At 38.0% G+C, this 26,325-nt stretch overlaps 3 protein-coding genes across 5 annotated transcripts; 1 reads left to right on the top strand and 2 right to left on the bottom strand.

The window, feature by feature from the left end:
- Window positions 1-8,015: 8,015 nt before the first annotated feature.
- LOC116196026 (serine carboxypeptidase-like 10) lies at window positions 8,016-14,552 on the top strand. The gene is made up of 14 exons (XM_031525533.1): window positions 8,016-8,235; window positions 8,540-8,685; window positions 9,864-9,940; window positions 10,108-10,230; window positions 10,381-10,483; window positions 10,627-10,664; window positions 10,803-10,904; window positions 11,103-11,189; window positions 11,360-11,527; window positions 13,161-13,232; window positions 13,337-13,455; window positions 13,688-13,801; window positions 13,951-14,005; window positions 14,242-14,552. The coding sequence occupies exons 1-14, from the start codon at window positions 8,084-8,086 to the stop codon at window positions 14,323-14,325; spliced, it is 1,440 nt and encodes a 479-aa protein (XP_031381393.1). The 5' UTR covers window positions 8,016-8,083; the 3' UTR covers window positions 14,326-14,552.
- A 1,676-nt stretch (window positions 14,553-16,228) lies between these two features.
- Window positions 16,229-19,604, bottom strand: LOC116193504 (serine carboxypeptidase-like 18). Its single transcript, XM_031522229.1, has 14 exons — window positions 19,316-19,604; window positions 19,068-19,204; window positions 18,716-18,792; window positions 18,507-18,629; window positions 18,274-18,376; window positions 18,130-18,167; window positions 17,919-18,020; window positions 17,710-17,796; window positions 17,461-17,613; window positions 17,295-17,366; window positions 17,077-17,195; window positions 16,811-16,924; window positions 16,683-16,737; window positions 16,229-16,590 (listed from the first exon to the last, which is right to left on the bottom strand). Exons 1-14 carry the CDS (start codon window positions 19,459-19,461, stop codon window positions 16,507-16,509), a joined length of 1,410 nt encoding a protein of 469 aa, XP_031378089.1. The 5' UTR covers window positions 19,462-19,604; the 3' UTR covers window positions 16,229-16,506.
- A 607-nt stretch (window positions 19,605-20,211) lies between these two features.
- Window positions 20,212-23,521, bottom strand: LOC116193543 (serine carboxypeptidase-like 18). 3 transcript variants are annotated; one of them, XM_031522286.1, is made up of 14 exons: window positions 23,202-23,510; window positions 22,945-23,081; window positions 22,661-22,737; window positions 22,449-22,571; window positions 22,260-22,362; window positions 22,116-22,153; window positions 21,901-22,002; window positions 21,688-21,774; window positions 21,442-21,594; window positions 21,261-21,332; window positions 21,042-21,160; window positions 20,805-20,918; window positions 20,652-20,706; window positions 20,212-20,562 (listed from the first exon to the last, which is right to left on the bottom strand). In XM_031522286.1, exons 1-14 carry the CDS (start codon window positions 23,339-23,341, stop codon window positions 20,479-20,481), a joined length of 1,404 nt encoding a protein of 467 aa, XP_031378146.1. In that variant the 5' UTR covers window positions 23,342-23,510; the 3' UTR covers window positions 20,212-20,478. The 3 variants fall into 3 exon arrangements, with proteins under 3 accessions (XP_031378146.1, XP_031378147.1, XP_031378148.1); XM_031522287.1 differs by lacking the exon at window positions 21,688-21,774 and having other exon boundaries at window positions 23,202-23,512; XM_031522288.1 differs by lacking the exons at window positions 20,212-20,562; window positions 20,652-20,706 and having other exon boundaries at window positions 20,804-20,933; window positions 23,202-23,521.
- Window positions 23,522-26,325: the final 2,804 nt, after the last annotated feature.

The following is a 26,325-nucleotide window of genomic DNA, read 5'->3' as shown; positions in this document are numbered from 1 at the left end:
GATTTGCCCCGAATTTTAAAATGGTTTCCAATCAAGTCCCGGTCATTTTAATATCTCCAGATCAGTCCTGAACTTTTCGGAAATTTTAAATCAGTCCCTGAATTTTTCGGAATTTTCACATAAGTCCCTGAACTTTTTTGCAATTTTCAAATCAGTCCTTAACTTTCCGAAAAGTTCACATTAGTCCCTAAACTGTTTGCAATTTTAAATCAGTCCCTGAATTTTTCGGAATTTTCACATTAGTCCCTGAACTTTTTGGAATTTTCAAATCAGTCCTGAACATTTTCCATGTTTAAATATTTTATTCCTGTAATTATATGCATACGGCATGACGTGTGTGTTTTGTATGATGTTTCGCTCCCCATGAATCGGTGCCGTTTTATCGATTTCGTTGATATCACGTTTTGTGTGTATGTTTGTATGTATTTATCATGATCATGGCGGCACCGGTTATGTAAATTTGTATGTTCGTCGTGCTTGATGCGGTAATATGCTCTTGATCCATGTTTAAATGCTTTATTTTCTCGTTTTAATCGAACCTCACATGAATCGGATTAATCATGCAAAAATTCGACCTAAAATTAATTTTTAAATCCTAAGGTGGTCGGGAATTAGGATTCGCATCGGCCGGTCCATCAATGATCGGCTCGACGGTCTGAAACCCGAATATTTAGAGCATTTGGCAAAACATTAATTAATTTAATCAATAATTTCACTAACGGGTAATTGGACGTTCATGCGATTAATTAATTCACTTGGCCCTAATAATTTTGTACGAATCGGTAATAAACCGATAACACGCGTCGATGGGTTGCAAACATGTGTTGGTGCCCTTCTCAACTTGCAAAATTTTATAAAACTCGAGACACGTGGTTCGATGTGACATGGATGTCTAGGAAGGACTTGCGCGTCTTGACTCGAGGCATCACCTGATTTCAGGAAACTCAGGTCGGGACGTGGAAGTTCTTCTTAGATCACTTCCGGATAGATTAACCGATCTTTGGGTTTTCTAGGGTTCTTGACAACCCTGGAAGGTCCAGGGGATCGATTAGCGCCGGTCACAGGCCGAGGCGGCCCGTACCGCGTAATCCTTCTTTTCCGAAAATAATTTTCACCTCAAGGGCAAAATCGTCTGTTTGCAACTTAGCGACACCCCTATGGTTAGAATAATAGAAACACTACGGTATCAGGGTAGGGATGGGCTACCTGTCTAGGCGCGGTTTCATCTGCATAGCCCGCTCTATCCGATCGATGAGTTTAGTCTCGGGTAGTTAGTTCGGGTGGATTGGCTCAAAATACAAATACCGGACTAATTGTGTACTTAGCTAAGACAAAAATGGGCAATAGCGGGATAGGCACTAGGTTCCAGGATGTACAGGCGGAATCAATGTTCGGTAATAACCTGTAACAACCGTAGTGTCACGACATAGAACAATCCTAAAAATAACCCACAAACACAAGACTTGATAACAGACGTCACGTACGTCAAGCCCTCGGAAAATAATGCCAAATGCGAAATACCTTCCCGAGGCGATCCCTGATCGATTCGCACCTTGTACCCATTTTGTCTGTTTTAGGGTAGGATTTGCATGCCAAGATACCCCGGTTAAAAATCGGTTAATTCACGTAAATTCGGCAATAACAAAACCCCATTGTTTGCTTATTTATGCCCGTTTTGTTACATTCTTGCACTTGTTTTGTTACGCGGATCGAGCTCGATCCCTTAGGATGCGATCCATATGGGGTCCAACGCCCCACCGTAGATCACGGGGTCTAACCCCCTAACACTGAGCGCGCATCTTAATTTCAATTCCAGTCTTTTCAAACCACACGGTGAGCACGAGTGGAATAATAACCGAACGCGATTCGACCGGGATTCAGTTGTTGTAACTTGTATTTTATTTATTTGAGAGGACAATGTAAGGATTTATATTGTGCATTCATTCATGTAAGAATTCCGGTCGGAGAGTGGACGGTCGGAGTGTTCCTTCGAATTTACGGTGTCAAAACGCGTAAGATGAGCGGAACTTAATTAAGCGGTAATTAAATAAAAATGGCAAGCCTAGACAAGCTAGAGTACCGATAGGGCATGCGAGATATAGGCTCGCATGTAACAGAACCCCCGAATTCGGAATCTCGGGTTCCGCAGACCATATGCCTTAGCAATTAGGTGTACCCTGTACCCCTAGACCCGGGTAACTTGCCGGCCCTCGACCTTTCGGGTCGTAAAATGGCAAGTGGCGACTCCTTCTCACGTGCGTCCGTCGCGCGTCCCCGGGAAGGTGGACACTCCTAAGCCGCGTTGCATAGGCGCGCGCACGCGTGCCCCGACGAGATGAAATTTGGGTGCGCACAAGCGGATGTTAGGCATGCCCCGAGATTAAAGAAAAATTTGATCTCGTTGGGTAGATTTAACAAGCTTGGCTATAAGTACAGGTGCTAAGGTGGAGCCGTAAGAATCTCGAAGGGCGCTCTCGTGGTGATGAAGGGATTGTTACAGAAAGGCCTCTATGTTCTGTAAGGAATGGCTTCAACCACAGAATTCGAGTGTTCAGCTCCTGGAAAAAGTACTTGGAGTCACTTGGGGATGGAGGTGACTTGCTCGAGACTGATAAGGTGGAAAAACACCGATTGTACACGCGTGGTAAGGCCTCGAAATTCCTTATCAGTAATGTGGCTTTTGATGTTCATGCTATAGTCAAGCATATCAAGAGCACATGTCGAGGACAGGTAGAGAAACCTGGGATGAATGTGGAACTTAGGTCCAAAGCTCCAGTAACTCAGCCTGGAGTGGAGATTATTCAGGGTGGATCTGAATGGAGACCAAAATCTCTACAGTGGAATAGCTTGCAAGCGGGAAATATATAAAATGAGTAGTTGAGACCGCGGGAACGTTGTGGGCTTACGGAGTTGGTGGTCTCATGTGATGTTGAAGTCAGGAATACGACTAGCGCAAGGTCAGTTTCGGAGGGTGCACCATACTGAAGTTGAGGAAGCCCAGCACCTCGGAGGAGTCCAAAGGTGGCTTGGACTTGAGTGATCGCATAGGATGAGGTGGAGCTCGTGAAGGGCTGTGACAGAGCAGATTGAGTCTAGATTGATGTGGACTTTGTAGAATACGAGCCAAGGTGGAGATTGTTGAACATATTTCTCGTATTCGGTGGAGAACACGAAGACCCAAAGACCGATATCGAGATCCGACGAAAAAGGAAAGGGCGAGATCTGATTCGTCTGAGATACATCTCCTATTTTGTAGGAATTTCATTGTATCTCTTAGATCTTTAAATAGAGAAATTATCTCTTGGGGATATTAGAGATAACTTTAGAATATCTATAGAATATTTCAAAGTGAGAAATATTCTAAGATTATATTTGGATATCTTTGAGATATCGAGAGGATATTGTATCTATTTAAAGAGGAGAGTGTCTTGTGTCATGATAACACGTTGTGTGAGAATCATGGGTAATCTTCTTGAGAATTCTCGAGTTTCCTCTCTTGGAGTCTCTAGAGTTCATAGAGTGAGAGAGTGGTGAAAATTGAGAGGATTGTGTAGCTATTCTAAGTTGGGTCTTGTAACGAGGGCTGGGAAACATGACTGTGATCTCGAGATTGTAATCTCCAGTTTATCAATCTAATGGAAACTCTTGCTTTGTCCGTGGACGTTTTTCTCACACGGAGAGTTTTACCACGTATATCCCGATATTCATTATTTCTTCTCTCTTCTTGGTCTGAATTTCTCGAATTCGGCATTTTCCACAACAATATATATGATGAGAAAAAGGAAAAATGAAGGGGCCTGGTGACGAAAGTAAAGGGAAAATCCTTTTGTTTATGATGGAAATCAAATACTGATTCGATGTTTCTTTCTCTTTAATAAAGTGTCATGTTCGAGTCTTATAAATTGTATAAAATAATGATCGGAAGAGTTTTACTCCATGATGGACCAACTTTATTTGAACATGAACTAGTTCGGGGCTATTAGATTTTCGGATACGAGGTGATTCACACCAAAGAAAGAATCAAACACAATAAAATTTTAAAGTATCTTTCGTTGCAATAAAATAGCCGAAAAGAACTATTAAAATCTGCAATTTTACAGTTTTAAGTCATCTTCATTTCCTCACGCTACGTGATAAAATTTTCTTAGAATACACACACGTACAGCCTCGTGTTAGTATGCAGCGTAGTTGCTAGATAGAATAACATTCACTCATCCACCATTTAAAAGGTGCAGTTGTTAAGCACGCCCCATCACGAGCTAACAGTCGTCTCCAATTTTTATTAATTCTTGACTTTGTTTTCCAGCACGTTCTGCAATTTCGGCTAATCAGAGTCGATTACTATCCATGATCTATCAGCGGAATATAAACAAAGTAAATCACTGCCATGCAATCATATTGTTCGGTGATTGTCCTCCCCAACATCTTACAACCATTTTTTTTTTTTTAAAAAGAGTGCGTATCCTAACAAAGAGAAAGGGGAGCTTATCCGGTCCCGAGCGAGACTAATTCAGATTTCTCAAATGCATATAGTTAGCTACAAAATTCAACAGAATAGACTGTACTTTAGCTCCAGTCGATTATGTTCATTTTGCAGTATACTATGTTCATTTTGGACATTCCTCGATCGGCCCTCTCTTTGGATTGGATAAATTTCCACAAAGAGAAAGACATAATTTCATTATTTTCGATTATAAGAGAGACCCGTGAGTCTAGTACAATGAATAAAAATCCTAATAACTAATAAAGTAATACAAGTAGTTAATTGGGTGTTCAACTTAGAAGCTCCTAGTTATAAGGCGAAAACGTCTGTCACTGTAATACCCTCTCTTTTGATAGAGACGGGGCATGAGATTTTGATTTAATAAGAATCAAATTCGAAATCTCTAGATTTCGGATGAGACTCTGTACTATCGTATCTCTATAATGTTATGATCATTTATATATATATATATATATATATATATATATACGGTTACTGGGGAAGATCAAGGACGTAATATAATAAAATATAAATCTTAATCTTGATAATTAGTATAAAAGGACATAGACAGTCCCATGATGGGTATCTAATATAGAACCTCTTGATTGCTAGTGAAAGCGCATGCCATTATGTTACTCATTTCTCTTTGATATTATTTATGGTTTTTTTTGGGTGAATATATCATTTATGGCTTTAAATTTGTTAGGGACCAAAAAATATTGGCCCTATTTACTGGATCGTGTCCACCTCAATCCTCCCCATTATGATAACATCTCTCCTATCAGGAAACCTCACTATGAATATATTCGGTGATATCTATCAATATTCTAGCAATATCTTCGTTAAACCTAGTGGATATCTTCATGGGATAGTACATATTCATATCAGATTATGGTATCTTGGTAGAGATAACTCGCAACTTCTACAAATACCGTCCAGGTACCTTTAAACCTAAGTTAAATTCTCTCTATTTACTTGTACACTCTGTCATTTAAAAATCAGAGAGGGAAATCAATATTCCCTCTCGATCTCCCTTTTTGCGAGGTTCGTGAGATGCACTAGGGAGGCACGTGTCTAAGACTGGATTTTTCCCGACCCCAAGAAAATTAAAGCGATCCGTCCTAAAAAATTCTCTTGATAATTTGCAATAATACGACTCATAATTGTGACTGGTATAATTTTGTCAATATTAAAGGAATATTCATATAAATATTATTGCAATTTTTAATATACCTTGTTAGAGAAATAATTAATATTTTGACTGCCCATCATCTTAAATAATATGTCATGCGTTTCCCGTAGTTACAGCATTTTGTGCTTGTTTCTACGCATGCGTACAATCGCGGATATATTAGAAAAGATTTGAGAAGATCTGCTGATTGCAGAGAAAAGATAAATATACTGATAGCTCGGTTTGAGAAAAAAAAAAGGAATATAAACTTATCCAAGAACAAGAAGAATACGTGTCTATGGATGTTTTTGCGAGTCTGTTTTTGAATCTTCATTTTACACTTTGATAATTGACGGGGCTTGAGCTTATATGTATATATTCTTTGGGATTTCGATTCATACTAATGAAATTCATCACTTATTGCAACAAAAAATGGAAAGAGAGGCCGGATGAGATAATCATAAGATTTATTTATTTTTATTATTATTATTTTATTTTTTGTGGAAGAGACGACTGTCCGGTGGGGGGTGTTGTTGATGTTGTAGGTACGTTTGCAGCAAGTGATATGAAATTACCAATCCGCCTTTGGCTAGTCGTTGAATTGCAATTTTCGGATTAAGAATAGCTTTTATATGTATGACTTCCGAAAGTCGTCCCATTGGTAAAAACTAAATGTGAATTTTGCTTCCACCGAAAAAAATTTTTAAAAAGGTGAATTTTGGCTTTTCAGTAAAGCGAAAATTCACTTTCTGGACACGTTTTATATACGAGAAGGTTAATGATCGATCAATTATAACCTTTTCCAGACAGGCGCCTTTTTCGATAGAAAAATCGTGGAAAGCATTACTCTCACGATCGGGAGATTGAGCAGTTAATATTACTCATTCAACATTCGAAAAATTGTGCTTTCCAGATTTCAAACTTCTATTCTTTTCCTTACGTAGATCAAATTGAACTATTAATTGGATTCATCATCTCGGTAGTTTAAAGGAGTTCCTTTAGTTTTTAATTTATACCAGTAAATTCAAGGTTGAAACTAATTTCTTCTCAGCTCTAGATGATCATACATGTCACTCTCTATAATATTAATAATTAACTGATAGAATAAGTGGATTCATGTGACAACTTGGGAGGGGATTACTTTACGGATTGATCCATCATTTATGGGACTACGAAGTCGAATTTAGCTGGCACTTGGCTTGATCGATCATGTTATTGTTAGCCGGCGTCGGCCTTCATTGGTGTTTAGCTTCTAAATCTTCCTTTTTCGATTTAATTCTTCTTTTTGTAATTTAGAAAATAAATAAAACTAGATTTATTTATTTTTTTCAGTGTGAATCATAGTATTCGGAAACTCAATTAGGCCCAACTAATCCAGTTAAGCCGGATCGAGAGGTAAAACTTTCTCAGTATAGATTTTCTACATTCACAATGACTCGAATTTGAAACCTTGCTTAAGCGAAATAAGAGCCAAACCACTTGCCACGTTGGTAGATTTTCTTTGTTTTTTTTTATTTTTTAACAGGCCATCTGTGCAGCCGGAGTGATATATCAAACTAACATGTCCCATGGACTTACAAGGTATCATGCATGATATATCAAACTAACATATCTTATGGACTTACAAGGTATTTATGTAGTCTCTGGGGTTAGTCGCCGAAGCCGGAATCATTCATTATTACCATTTTTTTTTAAAAGAGCCTTTATAGGGATATATGTTAGATGCTTGTGAATTCGACCATGCATGCATTCTGATGCTAAAATTTCAAGTCTTATCTTCCGACTTCTTTTAAAGCGACCCTCATCCTCAAATCATACACATGTAATTAAGAAATTATGGCTAAACTGACGCTTGAACATGATTAATCTTAGCCAATATACACTAATAGCACTCATGATTTTACCCAAAAAAAATCGCCATAGAAAAAGTTTAGAACTCGTTACACTAAGGAAATGTATGAAAAGCTCTCATCGAACGAATGGAGAACTCTCGTGAAATTAGTGTAGATTAATATATATATATATATATATATATATTGGTAAAATTTCCTGTCATGACAAAACCAATTTATGAGTCACATTTAGTTTCATGTCGTCAGAGACGAACAATTCTCGAAGAGCAACCTCGTCACACTCGGGACGGATAAAGGAAAACGATGGATGAACCTACAAAATCACTTCGAGTTTGAGGGGCGTATATGCCCCGACAAAGAGATCATACACAATTAGTTGGGACGTACAACTTTTTGTGTTTATTCTTCATGTTTATCTTTTAAATTTTTTTTTATTTTCCTTTTGCCGAAGGATTAGACGTGATTGGGGATCGGTCTTTCTGTCCTCTGTATAAATTAAACATGCAGATGTCCGGGCCCAGAGTGAGCCAATTACTAACTAATACGAAAACTCCCCTCTCTCGATTGGGCAATCGAATGAGAATGACAAGGAGCACAGCAACTATTACCCTGAGTACTATTATCTCACTGATGCTGTTGTGCGTCTCCGACGTGGTTCCATCGTCTCACTCCATCATAAAGACCCTACCGGGGTTTCCGGGTGATCTTCCCTTCCAGCTTGAAACCGGGTACATACGTACACGAGTTTAATTTCCTTCAGAGCTTACTCTAGCCTTAGCGCCTTTCCTCCTTACATTTTTCTCTACTTGCTATGTTTCATTGCATTTTCTGGTTCGCCATCACTATAATTAATATATATATATATATATATATATACACCACCTGATCTGCACAAACATCTGCTTACATATACCGCAGCAAAAAAGATGGACATACTGCATGTTCTTTCTTTCGTAAAGAAAAAAGAGATGCTGCCTTTGTATACCGTGCGTATCAAATTGAATACAAGTGATGATATATATATGTACGCAGGTACATTGGAGTGGGAGAATTAGAGCAGGTTCAGCTATTCTACTACTTCATTGAATCGGAGAGGAGCCCAAAGGACGACGCCCTCTTTCTCTGGCTGACCGGTGGCCCTGGTTGCTCCGCTTTCTCTGGCCTCATTTATGAAATCGGTAACGTGCTTTTCCTCTCTGACCGATCGCTTTCTTCCGAGAATCATTTTTTTCGGTAATATTCTTCCGGTTATCATTTTGTTTACTTATTATAATCTTGTAACTGTATCATTTTCTAGTTACTTGTGGCATTCAGAATTGATTAGATCACCTGCTTCTTAAGACTAAAAAAATGAGGAAATGTTGAACGTCGGGATCTGATCGATGGGTTTGATATTATGTTTTGAACATGTGTTTGTGATTGCCATTTTCAGACAGCATGTCTTAAATTAGAGACTGGAGTCCTCCATGGAAGCCCAATAATGTTTATCCAAACGGAAGTCACTAATTGGCAATTTAATGAGCACAGAGAAGACTTTAATATCCACAAGCAACCAAAAAAAAAAAGAGGAGAGGACTTTGATATCAACTACCAGATATAGCTAGATAAGAGTTACAGCTCGCGCTGATTAATGCAGGTGGTTCAGCATATCTTTCATCTTCGTATTTTTTTTTGTATGAACCGTGATTTTCGAAAATCTAATAAATCCCGACTAATCCTCATATTCATATTTTATAAATTTTTCTTTTTTTATATGAACCATGATATCCGAAAATCCAATAAATCCCGACTAATCCTCATATTCGTATTTTATAAATGCAGAAAATTCACGATTGAGCAAAATTTTACTTCTTAATAGGCTTTAATTTGACAAATGGCCCAATAGGGACCACTTCTCTCCTTTTTCTTTTAAGAATTTTTTTTTTCTAACTTTTTCTTTCACAAATTACTACTAGAATATATTAGGTATAATTCTGCCAAGAAACTCGACTGGACATCATATTTTATTCGTAATTCTTCATAATTTAATAATTTATGTGCTACCTACATTCACATAATTTTATTTCCATGTAATTTTTTATTTGATTTTTTGTAATGGTCTTTTGTTTTTTGGGTAAGATACGGGGCCTATGCCCGGAAAATAATGGTCATTTTTACAATTCTCCCTTTCTATATATTTTGAATAAAATGTTGATTTTATTAATTTAACATCATTCCATTGTTATAATAACTTGATGTAATTTCATACAAAATAGTGATGATAAATGAGAATTGTATTATTGAGGAAAGATAAAAGAAATATGAAAACTAATACGAATGAACTGTAAAGGTCCTTCACTAATATGCCTTTCTGCAGGTCCGTTACTCTTTGACTACTCGAAATCTAGAGGGAAGAGAGCAGTATTAAAGTTGAACCCTTATTCATGGACAAAGGTGCAATACACACATCATCCTCTTGCCTACTTGAAATATGTTACTGCCTTTGAATATGTTTTTAAATTTCATGTTTAGGTATTTTCTCATTCTATTCATATATATTACTTGCGATCTAGTTCATATGAAAATCGTGACGGTGTGTAATGAAAGTGCAAATTTTTCAGGTCGCAAATATTATTTTTGTGGACTCGCCTGTTGGGACTGGATTTTCGTACGCAAAGAGTTGGACCGGATTCGAAAATAGCGATACCTCGCAAACCGCTTTGCTTTATGAATTTTTGCGGAAGGTGGAACTAAAAATGTTAAATTTCAGTTATAATTAAAGAACTTTGGGTCGACTGCTTGACAATATAGGTGGGGGGAGAATATAATTTTTTCACATAAAGTTACAATCGAGGTAAATTAATTCATTTTCTTGACAAATTAAAATTTTTCAGTGGTTCCTGTCTCACCCACAATTTCAAGATAATCCGCTCTATATCACCGGTGATTCTTATTCCGGCAAGATTATTCCAATGCTCGTCGAGGAAATATACAATGGTAATTATCCTTTTAGATGTTCTCTTTTGTGATGATGATAATTTCATTTTCTTGAAGGTTTGTTAAGTGTCGAAATCATTGACATTGTTATCATCATTAATTGACTTATCTGCTCGATATCACTTGATTTTCTGTGGTGGCAGGGAACAAAGTTGGCCTCGATCCCGAAATGAATCTAAGGGTACGTCACGTGTGGTTGTGTTTGACACATGGAAACCAAGTGAACTAAGCTAGGAGCCTGTATCGATCGTTGGTCTCAATGATTAAACCTATGTGTACATCACGTCTTGGTTTTTGCCTTTTGAAAATGTTTTGACAGGGTTATGTGATCGGGAACCCGGTAACCTATGAAGCGAAAGACATTAGTATGAGAGTTCCGTATGCCCACCTCGTGGCACTTATATCCGATGAACTTTACCAGGTGAAGTAAAGTTAAGAAATGTAGTACGATTCAAAATAAGTACTAGCAACTCCATGATTTGGTACAATCGTGAATATTGCACTATAACATGATTAATTATCAAACTACTAATGATGGTTGTTTTCATTTTTTATTTATATTTATATTTATTTATTTATTTATTTATTTTGTGGCGTTTGGCATTGCCTAATTTATCAGTCAGCAAGAATAAATTGCAAAGGAGATTACATGGACGTGGATCCGAGTAACGCTGCCTGTCTCGCCGCCCTGCAGAACATATCGATAGTAAGCGCACTTTAACTGGAAATATGATCATTTCTATTCAGTTATCTCAATGAAAGAGCGATTTCGTGTCACAGTTGCACAACTTATGCCAACTTATACGTAACATATATACATCCGAACCCACAAATTGATATAACTAATGTGTCTTTGATGATATTGCTAATTTGCAGTGCACTGACAAGATATACCCAGGTCATATACTCGAACCGACGTGTGCCCTGCTGTCTCCACAACCAAATTCGAGTCGTACTTCTATGTGGAACAGAAGGCTAGTTGGGGATGATAATATTGACATCGTTTTATCCCCTCTGCGATCTCTTTCAAAACAATGGTGCCGGGTACGTACGATTTCACTTTCGTTCCTCTCAAATGTTGATTGAAATTTCCCGTGGTTAGAAAGGGTACAGTATCTGAAGTCCTAATCACCACCGAATGAGTTCTCCTTACGTATAAGCAAGATATCTTGACTTCCTAATCCAATGGGGAGAGCTAATTTAAGCATCAAGTATGTTGACGGACATATTATACATGAATCGATGTCTTGTCATAAATTTCACTAGACATGAACTCTGCATAATTTTTCTGTAAGAAGGAGGTCTTTGGCCTAATATAATGAAATAAAAATTCTAGCCGCTATTATAAATGGGTAAAGGTAGTTTCACAACGAGTTTCAGATTCGAAAACTTTTTATTATCAAACGAATGCGTGTGTCACTATACTAATACCTTTTTATTTGAATTATGCGTTATTATTTCTTGGGAAAAAAAAGATCATATTCAGTTCTCAACCTTTTATATATATATTTTTTAAATTTTTATTCTAAACCTCTAACTCAACTGAAACTTATCCTAAACTTTCTCCAATAGGGTTATTTTCTAGTGCTCTACTAATTTTTTTCCATCAAATTTTTGACTTTTTCAATCCAAAAACCATCTTTCTAATTGAAAAGAATATTTAAAAATAAATTATATATATATATATAAAGAAACTCCAAAAAATTAAGTTGGGAGGAAGAGAGGGCGATTGATCTTGGCAACGACTCCGGCGAACTCAATCAAGGAAGCGGCTAGTCACCAATGAGGGCCCCACTCTAAAATTGAGATCAACTTTGATCTCGATTTCAAAGAAGTGAATGTCTCGCCAGCGGCCACCTCCATCCTAATTAGGGTTGCGTGATGACCCCACTGCGGCAGTGGTGGCTGCCAACAAGGCCTCCACTACCTAGAATAAAGAAATAATATATATAATCGAGAAAGGGGAGGAGACAAGAAGGGGGCTTTGTGGCCTCTCCGGCAATCACCATTACTTAGTCACCACCGCCTTAGTGGGATGGCCGGTCACCTTGATTGAAGGGTGGTTGCTGGTGAGCCCACTGCTCCCGTTCCCCGCTTCTCCATTTTGTTCTTTTTGTAAATAAAAAAATTTCATTGTTTTATTTTGAACATATTTTTGTTGAAAAATACTTTTTCTATGGGAAAAGATAAAAAAAAAATTGATGGGGACTAAAACAACTATTCTGAAAAAGCTGAGGATAAGTTTTAACTTAAAACACATTTAAAATTTTTAAAAAAAAAAAAAAAAATGCAAAGGTTGAGGACTAAAGCCAATCTTTTTCCTTGTTTCTTTATAAAAAGAAAGCCGTATAATCGAGGACAAATAACGGCACCAATAGATTAGGAAGTCTCAGCAGGAAACAAAAAGTCTTGCTACTAAATTTATTCTTTGATTACACGAGTGACTCATGAATTTAGTATTAAAAAAAATCCGTAATAAAAAGGCACATATAATTCCACTACAAGAATTGAATTCGGACCCTCTAAAGTCGAGAGATTGTATCACTCCACTGTATTTCTTTTCTTTACATGCCCTTATTTATCTTTTCATTTCTATGAAGTCCCACCACGAGAAGGACTTTCATATATATGTTTTCACGAAAACTTAAAAATCAATTTTCTTTAATTTTCTTTGCAGAGTTATAACTACCTCTACTCTTACATTTGGGCAAACGATAAAACAGTTCAAAGAGCACTTCACGTAAGAGAGGTAATTTTCTTTTTAATAAATTCTATTGTAATCACTAAATTTTGTTAATCTTTTTTCGATGTATTATACTAATGATTCTATTGTGAGTGGATCGAATTAACTAGGGGACGAAGGAGGAGTGGCAGAGATGCAACAAGAGCTTGTCTTACACGAAGAATGTATTGAGCACTGTGCCTTATCACTACAACCTCACCAAGACATCCCTGCGTGTCCTAATTTACAGGTTCCATTCTTCACTATACATCCGTACATGTTTAGCATAAATTCTTAACTTCATCCGAGCAAATTATCATTCGCTCGATCGATACATTTCAACTGACTATGATAACCAAAAATATACATACATATTTAATTTATCATTCAATTATCTCTCTCTTATGTACGTTTACGCGCTGCTAAACAAAGGTTTCCTTATTTTAGTCACTTATGAATGTATATATGTGTCGGTGGTGCAGTGGAGATCATGACTTTGCAATTCCATATATTGGCACCATGGAATGGATCAAGTCCCTCAACTTAACCGTTTTTGGTAGTTGGGCGCCGTGGTTCGTGGAAGGCCAAATCGCCGGGTGAGGGGAAAAAAAAATCAAAAAATCTTTCACTTCTCCGATTTTAACGTTTGCATAATCAGAGACGTCGTATCTTCACAAAAATCATTTCTTGGTTTTGTTTCGTAATATATCGTATTGGAATTCAAATGAATTAATGTTTTTTGTAGATACTCTACGTTGTTCGAGAATACCAACTATGACTTAACATTTACGACAATCAAGGCAAGTCCTGTAGCCCTGATCCATCGAAGTCGATTCTTCTAGTACTGTAAACTTCGTGCTCTTATTAACTATCACATCTTGGGAAGAGCGAATCCGAAAGTTTTCTTTCTCTTTACATCACTAAACGATCACGATCGATGTGGTTCGATTGTAATTAATTTTTTTAATTTTTTTTATGGACGAGCTGATCGAAGGTGCTTGACATTCTTCTAATTAATTAATTAATTTTGATGCAGGGAGGAGGGCATACAGCTCCAGAGTACAAACCGAAGGAATGCCTCGCAATGATTGATAGATGGCTTGCTTATTACCCTCTCTAACACCTGCTAGCTAGTCTACCTATCAATCAATCTATACATCAGTTGAGCTATTTTCTCCAATTTATAATTTGCACCGCAATAAAAGAAAAAGAAATAAAATGACCACCATATTTCAGGTGTGGGAAAAAGGTTTATATACGTTGTATTTTATTTTTATTTTTGCTAATAAAAAACCTTTCTTCAATAAACGCAAGAAAACTAAACAGTAAAGATTTACAAATTGCATATGGATTGGTTGCACCAGGAATTGAAATTTTGCGACAAATGACTAAAGGATGGTTCAATTATATCATATGATATTATGATCATAAACATTTAGGTATGCTCGGGATTTTTTTTATTTTTTTCGTTGAGATCACGCAGTTTCGCACTTGGTTCTTTTAATTAATTAATATTTTATAAATTAGGCATTGATGGAAATGTTCAAGTGGTCGTAGCTCCATATGTGTGTCCGCGCGCCGAAGAATTTCTCCATTTTAGCCTTTCATACTTAAATCCATTTTTAATAATTTATTTTTGAAAAATAAGTGAAGCTCATCGTCATCCTCAACCATGGGCGAACATGAAAACTTAAGGATCAGTATAGTGACAATCGGTCCCTTATTGCAACCGGTCCATCAACAAGCCACGGTCTCCAGTCATTTACGACTGTTAGGTTCAGAGACGACGTTATTCAACTTAGGTATGGCAGCACCAACAACATACGAAGCAACCATGTCAGCGTCCCCACTGAACAGAGTAACCATCGATGAGAAGTCGCAATCAGCGAATATTTCAGCGAATATACGAAGCTCATTTCGCAATCAGCGAAATGAGCTTTTCCGACTTCGAATGGGTTGTGATGAATTACCACTCGAACAATGCTTCCAACCCGAGTGTGTACTGAGTTCCTTGCTAACATATACGATGCTCTGGATATATTTTTGTGTATAGTAGAAATCACACAATCTACGGGGACGCGAAGGCCTTGTGTTCCCATATAACTCAAAATAAGTGACTTAGCGGTCGCCGCCCGACTGACCATATCAATAGTCTATAATCACCAGAGCTAAGCTTTTGTTACCCCTCTTTCAATCCAGTATAGTAAGCCCACTACTACTCAAAAGAAATCAGAAAGTTCATTAAAGATTATTCCAAAATAATATGGGGTCGAGTATTATGAATAGAGAAAATCTATGTTGTGAGAGTTTTATCCTTTAGTAGGTCGACTCGGCTCGAACTGAATTAGTTATGACCTATTTGACTTATGATTATCCATGTGCTGCTGTGCACACCGAAAAAAAAAAGTAAAATCTGCTAGTTCAGGTTAATGGGCTCAAGCCCACAATTAAAGGCCCATTTGTCCTTATGCAAGGTGTGGCCCATATAGATGGCGTGCTCATTACCCCCTCTAACCCTCCATTCATCAATTTACGTACATTTTCGGCTATTTCCTCCAATTTGTTTGTGAAAGAAAAAAAAAATACCACCATATTCGAGGTATGGAGAAAAGCTTATATACATTGTGTAGGCTAATAATCATCCTTTTTTCATATAAATACAAGAATATCGAGAAAGATTGCGGTATTGATGACGCGTTCTTACTTAGAAATCATGAAATTTCAGGTTTAATTCTCGTTAATGGAATTTTACGTTGTCTTCTATTTACCCTCTTATTTCTTTTATTCAGTCCATGAAGTTTTGAGGTAAATGACTGATAAATGGTTAATGATAATTTTTTTCTTTTAATTATACCACAAGGTGTTCTGAGATTATCCCCACTTCGCATCGGCTTGCAACTAGGTACACTTTTGAATTTGAATTTGACAAATTAGCCGTTGATGGAAATGGAGAAATTCTTATATGAGTGTAACATAGATTTGAAATCTACGTAACATACCCAAAAATGGTAAAAGTTAATTTATTTCCGATTTGAAAACCGTTTCGTTTTCCATTTTTCTCGAAAAGGATAATTACATAGATTTGAAATTTATGTGACACTGATCCAAGTTTTTCTCGATGGAAATGACCAAGTGGCCGTGGCTCCTTTTTCTTTTTACTTACTGGATCAGGTTACATTCTTATGAAGCGAAATATTTTATTTTACATGCAGCGAAATCCTCCTCATCGTCATCAAGCTGGTACATGATAACCTATGAAGCCTTGCGACATGTTCGAGATCGAAGGACAGAGAAGTCGGTCTCATATAGGATAGTAGTGGATCCACCTATCGAACATTTCGTAACATTCCCTTCGATAATACTCCGGAGCAGTATGCCCTGCACCCTGTATCGCACCACAAGGAACAGATTTATATGTCATCACCTCAGATTGTCGCCCCCGCTAAGAATAACTATTGAGAGGACTGCGCAACTTGCCTTGATTGTCGTGTAAGTTAAACGAAACCCATGTTCCGAGTACTTCTTTGTATATCTGCATTTAGATATCAAGATCAGAATCTTAGAACTAGAAGCAATGATCAGAAGTAAGCAAACCTGCCCCTCACCCTGCAATCTGTCCATCAACAAACCATGGCCTCCAGTCATTTACAACGGTCAGGTTGAGAGACGTGATCCAATTTACGGTACCAACATACGGAACAACCATGTCACGGTCGCCACTGAACAAAAGTAACCATCAACGAGAAGCAAAGGCAATTTGATGTCAAATTCGGGTAGCTAATAATCTTTCATGAAAGTTTGTTCTAGTGTGAAAGTATATTTCAGAAAATGAAAATGAGCCTTTGAGATTGAATGGGTTGCATTGAATTACCACTCGACTAATACTTCCAGCCCGAGCGTGCTGAGCTCCTTGTGAACATAAACGACGCTTAGTATATCTTTGGTGTATGCTAAGCTTTTGTTACACCTCTTCCAATCCAGTACGGTCCCCTGTTACCGCTCGAGCGAATCCAGCAAGTTCATCAAAGAGTATTCCATTATTAACCAAAAAACTACTAAACTGAATTAATGAAGCAATGATAAACCAACCGGTCGGACGTTCAAAGCCTTTTGAACTTGAATATCGTTTGACCACCAGTAGGACATAGCATAGTTAAAAGTCTGCATAGACAAGAGAAAAATCTCTTGGAAAGCCGAAGCCTGGTAATATAGTAGAATTCTAACTAATTGAGTTGGGCTCATTGTAAGTTCTTACCCGACACCACAAGTCAGGAATTCTAGGAGGCGAAAGAATGAAATCTTCGGGCTTCTCTAGCACTGATCGACGGCCCACTTCAGGATTCATCTTCGGGGATGCAAATACACACTTTGGTTCCAAGATGTCATTCTTGAATATATCCTTGACACACTGGGGATTCACTCAACTACTTTTAAGTTCTGCTTCTGGGGAATGTTGATGGAAGGCGCTGTATCAATATTGGAAGTGTTTAATTCTTCTACTTACCCTGTCGATGATTGCAAGAGTGGCATTGCATTTTGTGTTCAATGGATCGACACTCACATAGTTCTCATGGCAACTTGTTTTGGCTGCCTAAAAGCAGATTGTTTGATTTAGCACACCATTAAATCAAGAGGCGGCATATTCACATTCCCTCCTCAGCAATCTGAACAGGAGAGCTAAATATGAAAGCAAAGACAGGAGAATCAAACTACCTCATAGAGTTCATCAGATATAAGTGCCATTTGATGGGCAAAGACAATCTTCGAGTTCTCATCAATAACCGAGTCTGTTCTCGGACTTCCAACAAGATATCCCTGAGATGTTAGACGCAGAATTTGCTCAAGAAAGGTTATAGTGACCTTTCTATATAGAGTCATATTGAATAAAATCAAGTCACTGATGCTCTATATCTTAATGCTATACCTTGAGATTGAAATGTGGATCCACTCCATCCTTGTTACCTAATAATCCAATACACCAGACAACCATCATAGTAAGTAATAATAGCAAAATGTGAACCTTAACCTACCAGAATAAGCATGCAAATATTTCCGCATAAGAATTTACCATCGACAACATATTTGGTTACGAGTGGAACTATCATTCCTGAATACGAATCTCCTCCAATGAATAACTGTAATGCGAGGTATTGAGGGTGCGCTACCATCCACTATCATATAGCAAAGAGAAGGATTTCAGAAACCAAACTGGGCATCAGACCAGATGGCTATGGGTAAATACTTAAACAGTTGTGCAGGGAAGTTCAATATCTTTTAATGTATTGGTTAGTGCATACATACCTTTCTCAGAAACTGATATGCTTGTAATGCCGATTTTGAGTCTGAAGAGTACCAACCTTCAGCAGTAGTCGAATAGGAAAAGCCAGTACCCACTGGTGAATCGAGAAATATGATGCTAGCTGTCTGAAGAATTCATTGTCGTAATTAATCATAAATCATCTCTCTTGTATGCATGCAACGCAGTTAGATCATCATACAGAGTACGTTACCTTTGTCCATGCGTACTCGTAAGGTCGCAGCCTTGGTAGTCCTCCCGCATAGTTTTCGATGTCAAACTCCATTGGACCTGCAACAGGCAACCAGTCAGAGTGATTTGGCATATAAACCACTTCAAGCATGCCAAGCCGTTACATGTTCCGCCAAAAGAGAGATGCAAAACAGGGGTAGTTCATGTTCGAGTGTTGATATACCATGTAGCAAGCGACAAGATGAAATTTGTACAGGAATGCAACTCTTATACGCTGAGATTAGGCAAAATGACAATTCAAGAAGGAAAAACAAAAAGGGACCTCCATCGAAATATACATTTCCTTTCTACGGCATAGAAAAAGGAACATATACCGATCTCGTAGATAAGTCCATTGAACGAAGAACAACCAGGGCCTCCGGTAAGCCACAAGAAGATGGGGTCCTCTTTCGGGTGCCCCTGTGACTCTATAAAATAGTAGAACAGTTCGGAATCGTCCACGGAAATGTACCTGTCAGGAAAGATACCACAGTCATTCCCAAAATGTGGTGCCTATGAATAAATAACTCCTGTCATTCCAGTCACTTCCTCAAACATACAGAAAGCGGGAATCGGAGCTCACCCGGTTTCAAGCCTGAATGGGAGCTTCCCGGGGTAGCCAGGAAGATACTCGACGATGGACTGAGAAGCAACGAACCCCACAGAGACCAGCAGCAGCAATCGCCCGCACAAGAACTTCCCAAGGACAGAGCATCTGAGCGTCCCCATGTTCTTGTTCTTCTCCTCCTACGGGCAATCTGCGATGGCGGTGGAATCAAGCCGGAGCTTCTTAAGTATGGAAGGAGCGTGGGAAGGCGAGCACGTGGTTCTTGGGATTTGGTCCATCTCCCCTTCAAAATGTCTCCCCGGGGGGGCTATGGAGAATAGGGATGGGGAATTTAGGGCGGTTATATTCATATAATCCAAAATCCTTCCAAAACTTACGAGAACTCATTTTTTACCCGTTAATAGAAAATAGTTTGATATAACAAAAAGTATTTTGATACAAAATATACACTTTAGATAAATAATTATACGAAAGAAAATAAACTATAACACTTATAAGTTTATAACATGTTCGAGAAAAACGAACCATAACACTTATAAGTTCATAATAAGTTCAAAAATAATAAACAACACTTTCAAGTTCATTACGCTAAACAATTATTAGAAAATACTAGAAATTGAAATGATAATGAAGGGAAACAAAAAAAAAAAAAAATAATAATAATAATAATAAATATTGTTTTGAAAATACTAGAAAACGATGCTCTGAAATTAGTACGATGAGTCGGGCCTACATCCCGAACTGACTATTAATTCCCAGAATATATACGATTCATGGCATTTACAGTCCCACCTATGTTTGATCGATGTCATGAAACTGCTGGAGATGTGGTTAATATCTAACTACTGCATTTCATTTGGTCTATGCATCAAAGAGAGTCTCAGTTAATGTTTTTGTAGTGCATTCTCGTATGAAACACGGAACGAATCATTTTCCCAAGAGCAAAATATACAGTCCATCGATCCTGACTGAGAAAAGAACATGATTCAACCATATTCACGTTATACTGCGAATAATTTATCCTTTCTAACATTTCTTACATACTGGAAAACATTGCCAACATTTTATTTTACATTCGTGAACCTCATCATCATCATCATCACAATCAATCAGGGGAGAACATGAGAACTTATGAAGTCGCAGGGCATGTTCGGGATCGGAAGACAAAGGTATCGATCTTATATAGGATAGTAGTGGATCCATCTGCCGAACATTTCATAACATTCTCTTCGCTTGTACTCCGGCGCAGTATGCCCTGCGCCCTGTATCACGTGGAACAGATGTTTATGTCATCACATCTGCATATCACCCTGCGCTAAGAATAACTGTAGAAAGGAGTTGAACAACTTGCCTTGATAGTCGTGTACGTTAAACAAAATCCATGTTCCGAGTACTTCTTCGTATATCTGCATTGATTTATCAAGGCCGGAACTTTCAGAAGTAGAAATACTCAAGCTCAGGAGTAGAATCTGCAGGGATAGATAGCGAGGGACCGGTCTCTTACCCTGCAACTTGCCCATCGATAAACCACGGCCTCCAGTCATTAACGACAGTCAAGTTCAGAGACGTTATCCAATTTACAGTACCAACATATGGAACAACCAGGTCACGGTCCCCGCTGAGCAAAAGGAATCTGATGTCAAAAACTCGAGTTGTTCATCATGGATTTGCTCTTGTTTGCAAATATGCTTCATGAAAGAAATGGAGCCTTCGAAATTGAACGGGTAAAAAAATCAATTACCACTCAACCAACACTTCCAAACCAAGTGTACTAAGTTCCTTGTGAACATAAACGACGCTTGGGATATCTTTTGTGTATGCTAAGCTGTTGTTACACCTCTGCCATTGCAGTACAGTACCCTGCTACCACCCAAAATAAACCAAAAGGTTCTTAAGATTATTCCCCATCAGTAGCCAAAAAAATCACTAAGCTTGATCAACAAATGAATTCTGAACCAACCGGTCGGACATTCAGAGCTTTCTGAACTTGAATATCATTCGACCACCAATCGGACATAGCGTAATTAAAGTTCTGCAGAAGAAAGAGTAAATTTCTTCAGAAACAAAAGCTACATCTGCTGCCCTTAATGGCCTTTGGAACCCTGTGAAAAACAGGAGCAGTCATATCCTAAGGCTCTTACCCGACACCACAAGCCAGGAATTCTAGGAGGTGAAAGAATGAACTCCGCGGGCTTCTCAAGCACTGATCGATGGTTCTCGTTGGGATTATACATTGGGGATGCAGATGCGCACTTGGGTTCCAAGATGTCCTTTGTATTTATATCCTGGATGCACTGGGGATTCGCATAACTACTGTAATTTTCTACATATCCGAGGAATCCTTACAAGAGTACCAAGGTAGGAAGTGCTTAAATTTTCCTGCTTACCTTTTTGATGGCTGCAAGAGTAGCTGTGCACTTAGTGTTCGATGGGTCGACATTCACATAGGTTTCATTGCAACTTGTTTTGGCTGCCTAAAACGTTTATGGAAGATTTGGGGGGAACTTCAAAATCACTTTTCTCGGGAGTCGTTTGTCAAAACATTTACAACCTCACCAGGTAAGCTGTTCATGTAAACTAAGACAAGGCAATCGAATCACCTCGTAAAGTTCATCAGAAATAAGCGCCATTCGGTGGGAAAAGACAATCTTGGAGTTTTCATCGATAACTGAGTCTGTTGCTGGACTTCCGATGAGATACCCCTGAGTCGTTCGACAGAAGATTTGCCCAAGAAATGGGAATGATATTTCTATAGAGAACCATATTAAACAAAATCAAGCCATTATCATTGAAGCTCTGTAGTTCGAGGATGTACCTTGAGATTGAAAGGTGGATCCGCTCCATCTTTGTTACCTAATAATTCGTGCACCGAAGACAAGCATCTAAATAAGTAACATTGGCAAAACCTGCACTTAAATCCACCAGAAAAATGACACCAATTTCCACAAAAAAATTTTACCATCCACAACATATTTGGTGACCTGTGGAACGATAATTCCTGAATAAGAATCTCCGCCAATGAATAGCTGTAATGCGAGGTATTGAGGGTGCGCTATCATCCACTATCAGATAACCGAGAAAAAGGATTTCAGAACCAACCTGGACATCACACGGGATTTCAGCCTATTGGTAAATGGTTTGTAAGTACCTTCCTCAGGAACTGATATGCTTGGGATGCCGATTTTGAGTCTGAAGAGTACCAACCTTCAGCAGTAGTCGAATAGGAAAAGCCAGTACCGACTGGTGAATCAAGAAATATGATGCTGGCTGTCTGAAAAGTACATCATCTTGATTGATCATAAATCATTTAATGCTATACGTAAGGCAACATAATTAAATTGTCATGTAGAGTAATGGTACCTTTGTCCATGCATATTCGTAAGGTTGCAGCTTTGGTAATCCTCCGACATAGTTTTCGATATCAAACTCCATTGGACCTGCGAAGAACAGGTGGATGTGGAAAACAAGGGCGCTCTGCTTTCGAAAGCCGGTGAAAGGAAAGTTTAAGCAAGTACCTTACTCAATCTGAAATCTACTTTCCAATTTAATATGAGTTGATTTATTTCACGAAGGAAAAACACCAAGAAACCACCATCAATAGCGAATGCTCCTATCTATATATTCTATGTACATTGCATACATACCGAGTTCGTAGACAAGTCCACTAAAGGAAGAACAACCAGGGCCTCCGGTAAGCCACAAGAAGATAGGGTCCTCCTTGGGATTCCCTGATGACTCAATGAAATAATAGAACAGCTCGGAATTATCGACGGTTACGTACCTGCGGATACGAACCAAAACCAAAGGGCATGTAAGGTGCAAAGCAACAAAACACACTAGTTTGGTGACTACGGCATATAACTCCTGTCAATTCAGTTATTCCCTCCAACATATAGCTCACCCGGTTTCGAGCTTGAAGGGGAGCTTCCCGGGGTACCCAGGAAGGCACTCGACAATGGACTGAGAACCAACGATTCCAACAAAGACCAGCAGCAGCCCACACAAGCACTTCCAATGGACAGAACATCTGAACTTCCCCATACTCTTGCTCTTCTCCTTATACCGACGAGCACCGACCCCTCAGGAAAGGACCCGGAGATATCAGAACTTCAGAGGAACTCGATGATGGTGGAATCAAGCCGGAGCTTCGTATCTTATGTACAAAAGAAGACGCCATTGGTGACGTGACAAATATTCCCGATAGTGGATCAGTGATTGCAGTATAACTGAGAACATCAGTATAAGGGAACAGTAAAGTACAACAGTGACGCCGTAAACTGAGTTAATAAATGATAATGAGAGAGAGGGTTTGATAGTATCAAATTATTAATAAATGATTAGTTCGTATGTTCAAGGTAATGGGATCAAGGTTTCTGCCGACTCGAAACCATTATATCCCCATTTGATTTTTCGCCAAAGAGACTTCCATGCTTTTTTCTTTAACTTTCACTATTCTTATATTATGTTACAAGCATTGTACCCGTGCTACAGTCAGTATTTGAAATAGATAATGAAAAATGTAAAAAACATCACGTCAAGAAGGGAGGGGGGAGAAATAGTAAGAGAGAGAAAAGAGTAAAAGTAGGAAGAGAAAGAAAATGATATAGTAGTGGGTAATTAAAAAAATGTATAAATACCAAAGCCACGATCACCAATTAAGGAGAAAAATACAAATTTAATTTATGATAAGAGTTTATTGGGAGAAAATAAAATAACATTTAACGTGCAATTTTTTAAAATTATAAAAGTAATATCTTTTATAATTTTATTCACAAAAAATAACAAAGTATGAATAAATTAATATACTATCAAGTTCCTTTTTTTTTTTTTAGGTGTCCGAATTTCCCAAACTTCCTTTTAATTTAGTTGCTCTTAATTTTTATGGACAATATCAAACTCCTTCACCAATCTGTAGTATCGATGAATCAGATCCCCTGTAACTAAAAAAAAAGTCAACAATGATATCGATATGCAATTTCTTTCTTGGGGGAACAATCAGAATGAGGGGGGAAAAAAAAAAAAAAAAGGCGCGCGCGCCGGAGGAACCCACCGCCGCCCCACCAAACACCCCCCACGGGCCCCACCCCCAAAACCAAACCAACCACTCCACACCCACCCCCCAAAACTTTTTCCACCTCTGAAATATGTCCCTCAGCTTGCAAAATGGAAAAAGTACCCCCGGAACTACTTACGATCAAAAGAGTTGCTCAAAATATCATCTACATCAATTTGCGATCAATCTCCAGTAGCCGCCCGAGTGGGTCTTCCAACACGGGAGTGAGGCAACCTGTTGGGAACCATTCTCGGAGGCTCCGTTGTCCAACACAGTTGGCCAATTTGGATATTCGGCCACACAGAGGCCACCCCATCAAAATTGATGGCTATGGATGACAAGGGCAAATTGATAGGCTGCTGACTTATCCCACAGGACTGGTCTGTTCATATTTGAAAGTTTGAAGGAGTGAATATTCGAGGAGCGATAGCTCAAAGTCATTACAGTTCGAGGAGTGGAGGTGAAATTTTTTGATTGGGTTAGGTGGGACTAAGAAAATGGTCGCTCATGATCGATTACCGGAGTAATTAGCTCAGTCTCACATTCAATCCGTCCCTTGTCATCATAAACTGGATGATTAAAAAATTCAATGACTTGGGCATCCATTTAGATTTTTGCACATTGCTTGGGTTCCGTGACTGAAAATTCAGTCACGCTCCAAATACTAAACACTTATTCATGTTGTACAAGAGTTTTGAGTTTTGTATAAAAACTTTTTGTACACGTTGCACCAAATGTTTTTGTACAAAACCCCAAACTCTTTTACAACAAAAGTTTTGGTTTTGTACTAGACCCGTAATTGAAAATTCAGTCACAACACCCAAGAATTTCCCTTTCATTTTTAATATCCAATTGGGTGAAGCATTTTTTGAAATAAAATTAATAATATCCAAGCAATGAAGCAGTTAATATCTTTGTTCAGTTTGGGAGAAGGATGGGTTTTTTATCCATAATTAATACTTTTAAGGGTAAATTCCATCATACATCATGATTTCTGATATAATTTTACCACACATTATATTTTTTAAAAATTTCATGATACATCACGAAAATTTTTTAAATTTTCACGGCACATCATAACAAAATATCTACAATTAATAGCAATCATTAGAATAGGAATATTACGATTATTTTACTTTAAAAAAATTATCTCATCAACATGGATTGGTTCAAGTAATTTGACACTTATTCCCCTTAAACAAAGTCTTAGAGTCAAATCTTGTGAATGAAAAAAAAATCCATGACGGACAGCTTTACCCTTTTAATGAGCTGACCCAACTGGCAATTTCTGACACGACATAATAAGACACATAATTAAACGGGTTTGGATTTCCTTAAATAAGTTTTCGATCTAAACGAGTCGAACCCGCTAACTCGTTTAAATAATTGTGTCCTAACAGATTGAACTCTCGTAACCCTTATAGACATGATTAGACACGCTTAAGTAAGCGTGTTTCATGTTAATTTGAACCTTCAAGTCGTGTAAGTTGTGAACTTGTTTAGTTGTGTTTGGAGTAATATTTAGTTATGCTGACTTATGAACGACTTACCCCAAGTATGGTGTAATAGTTTCATTGAATAATGGATTATGGATGTCTTTTGTTATGCCTAATTTATTTTGAATGTAGTCTTGTTTATGGTGTTTGTCATGTTTAATTATGTGGGTATATATATTGTACACAATTAGACACGTTTAATTATATGGGTTAAGCAGGTCTAATCATGTCAATACGGATATAAATGGGTCGTATTCGTGTTTATGAAACCCGATACATTTAATAATCGTGTTGTGTTTGGTTTCGACTTCTGTGACGCGAGACTATTTTGACAAGACATAATATGAATTGTCAGGTCTAGTTAGAACTGAATTAGACAAGACTAGTTGGATTTTGGGAAAGTAGAGTGCATGCGGAAAAAAAAACTGTCCATATTTTCTCTCCACCACTCGCACTCATTCCTCTCTCCTTTTATT

Source organism: Punica granatum, chromosome 2 (genome assembly GCF_007655135.1).
Source record: "Punica granatum isolate Tunisia-2019 chromosome 2, ASM765513v2, whole genome shotgun sequence".
In the NCBI taxonomy this organism is placed as follows: domain Eukaryota; kingdom Viridiplantae; phylum Streptophyta; class Magnoliopsida; order Myrtales; family Lythraceae; genus Punica; species Punica granatum.
Note: the sequence above shows the minus strand (reverse complement) of the source record. Positions and strands in the feature narration are given on the sequence as shown.

Excerpts from the sequence above, each read along its gene's own strand:
- LOC116193504 (XM_031522229.1), bottom strand. The coding sequence starts at position 19,461 with ATGGGGACGCTCAGATGCTCTGTCCTTGGGAAGTTCTTGTGCGGGCGA. Across the intron at positions 18,377-18,506 it reads CATATCAGTTTCTGAGAAAG|TGGATGGTAGCGCACCCTCA; the intron begins GTATGTATGCAC and ends GCTATATGATAG. Across the intron at positions 18,021-18,129 it reads ATCCACATTTCAATCTCAAG|GGATATCTTGTTGGAAGTCC; the intron begins GTATAGCATTAA and ends CTAACATCTCAG.
- LOC116193543 (XM_031522286.1), bottom strand. The coding sequence starts at position 23,341 with ATGGGGAAGTTCAGATGTTCTGTCCATTGGAAGTGCTTGTGTGGGCTG. Across the intron at positions 23,082-23,201 it reads CCCTTCAAGCTCGAAACCGG|GTACGTAACCGTCGATAATT; the intron begins GTGAGCTATATG and ends TCGTATCCGCAG. Across the intron at positions 22,738-22,944 it reads TGGACTTGTCTACGAACTCG|GTCCAATGGAGTTTGATATC; the intron begins GTATGTATGCAA and ends TGTTCTTCGCAG.
- LOC116196026 (XM_031525533.1), top strand. The coding sequence starts at position 8,084 with ATGAGAATGACAAGGAGCACAGCAACTATTACCCTGAGTACTATTATC. Across the intron at positions 10,484-10,626 it reads CGTCGAGGAAATATACAATG|GGAACAAAGTTGGCCTCGAT; the intron begins GTAATTATCCTT and ends CTGTGGTGGCAG. Across the intron at positions 10,905-11,102 it reads TATCCGATGAACTTTACCAG|TCAGCAAGAATAAATTGCAA; the intron begins GTGAAGTAAAGT and ends CTAATTTATCAG.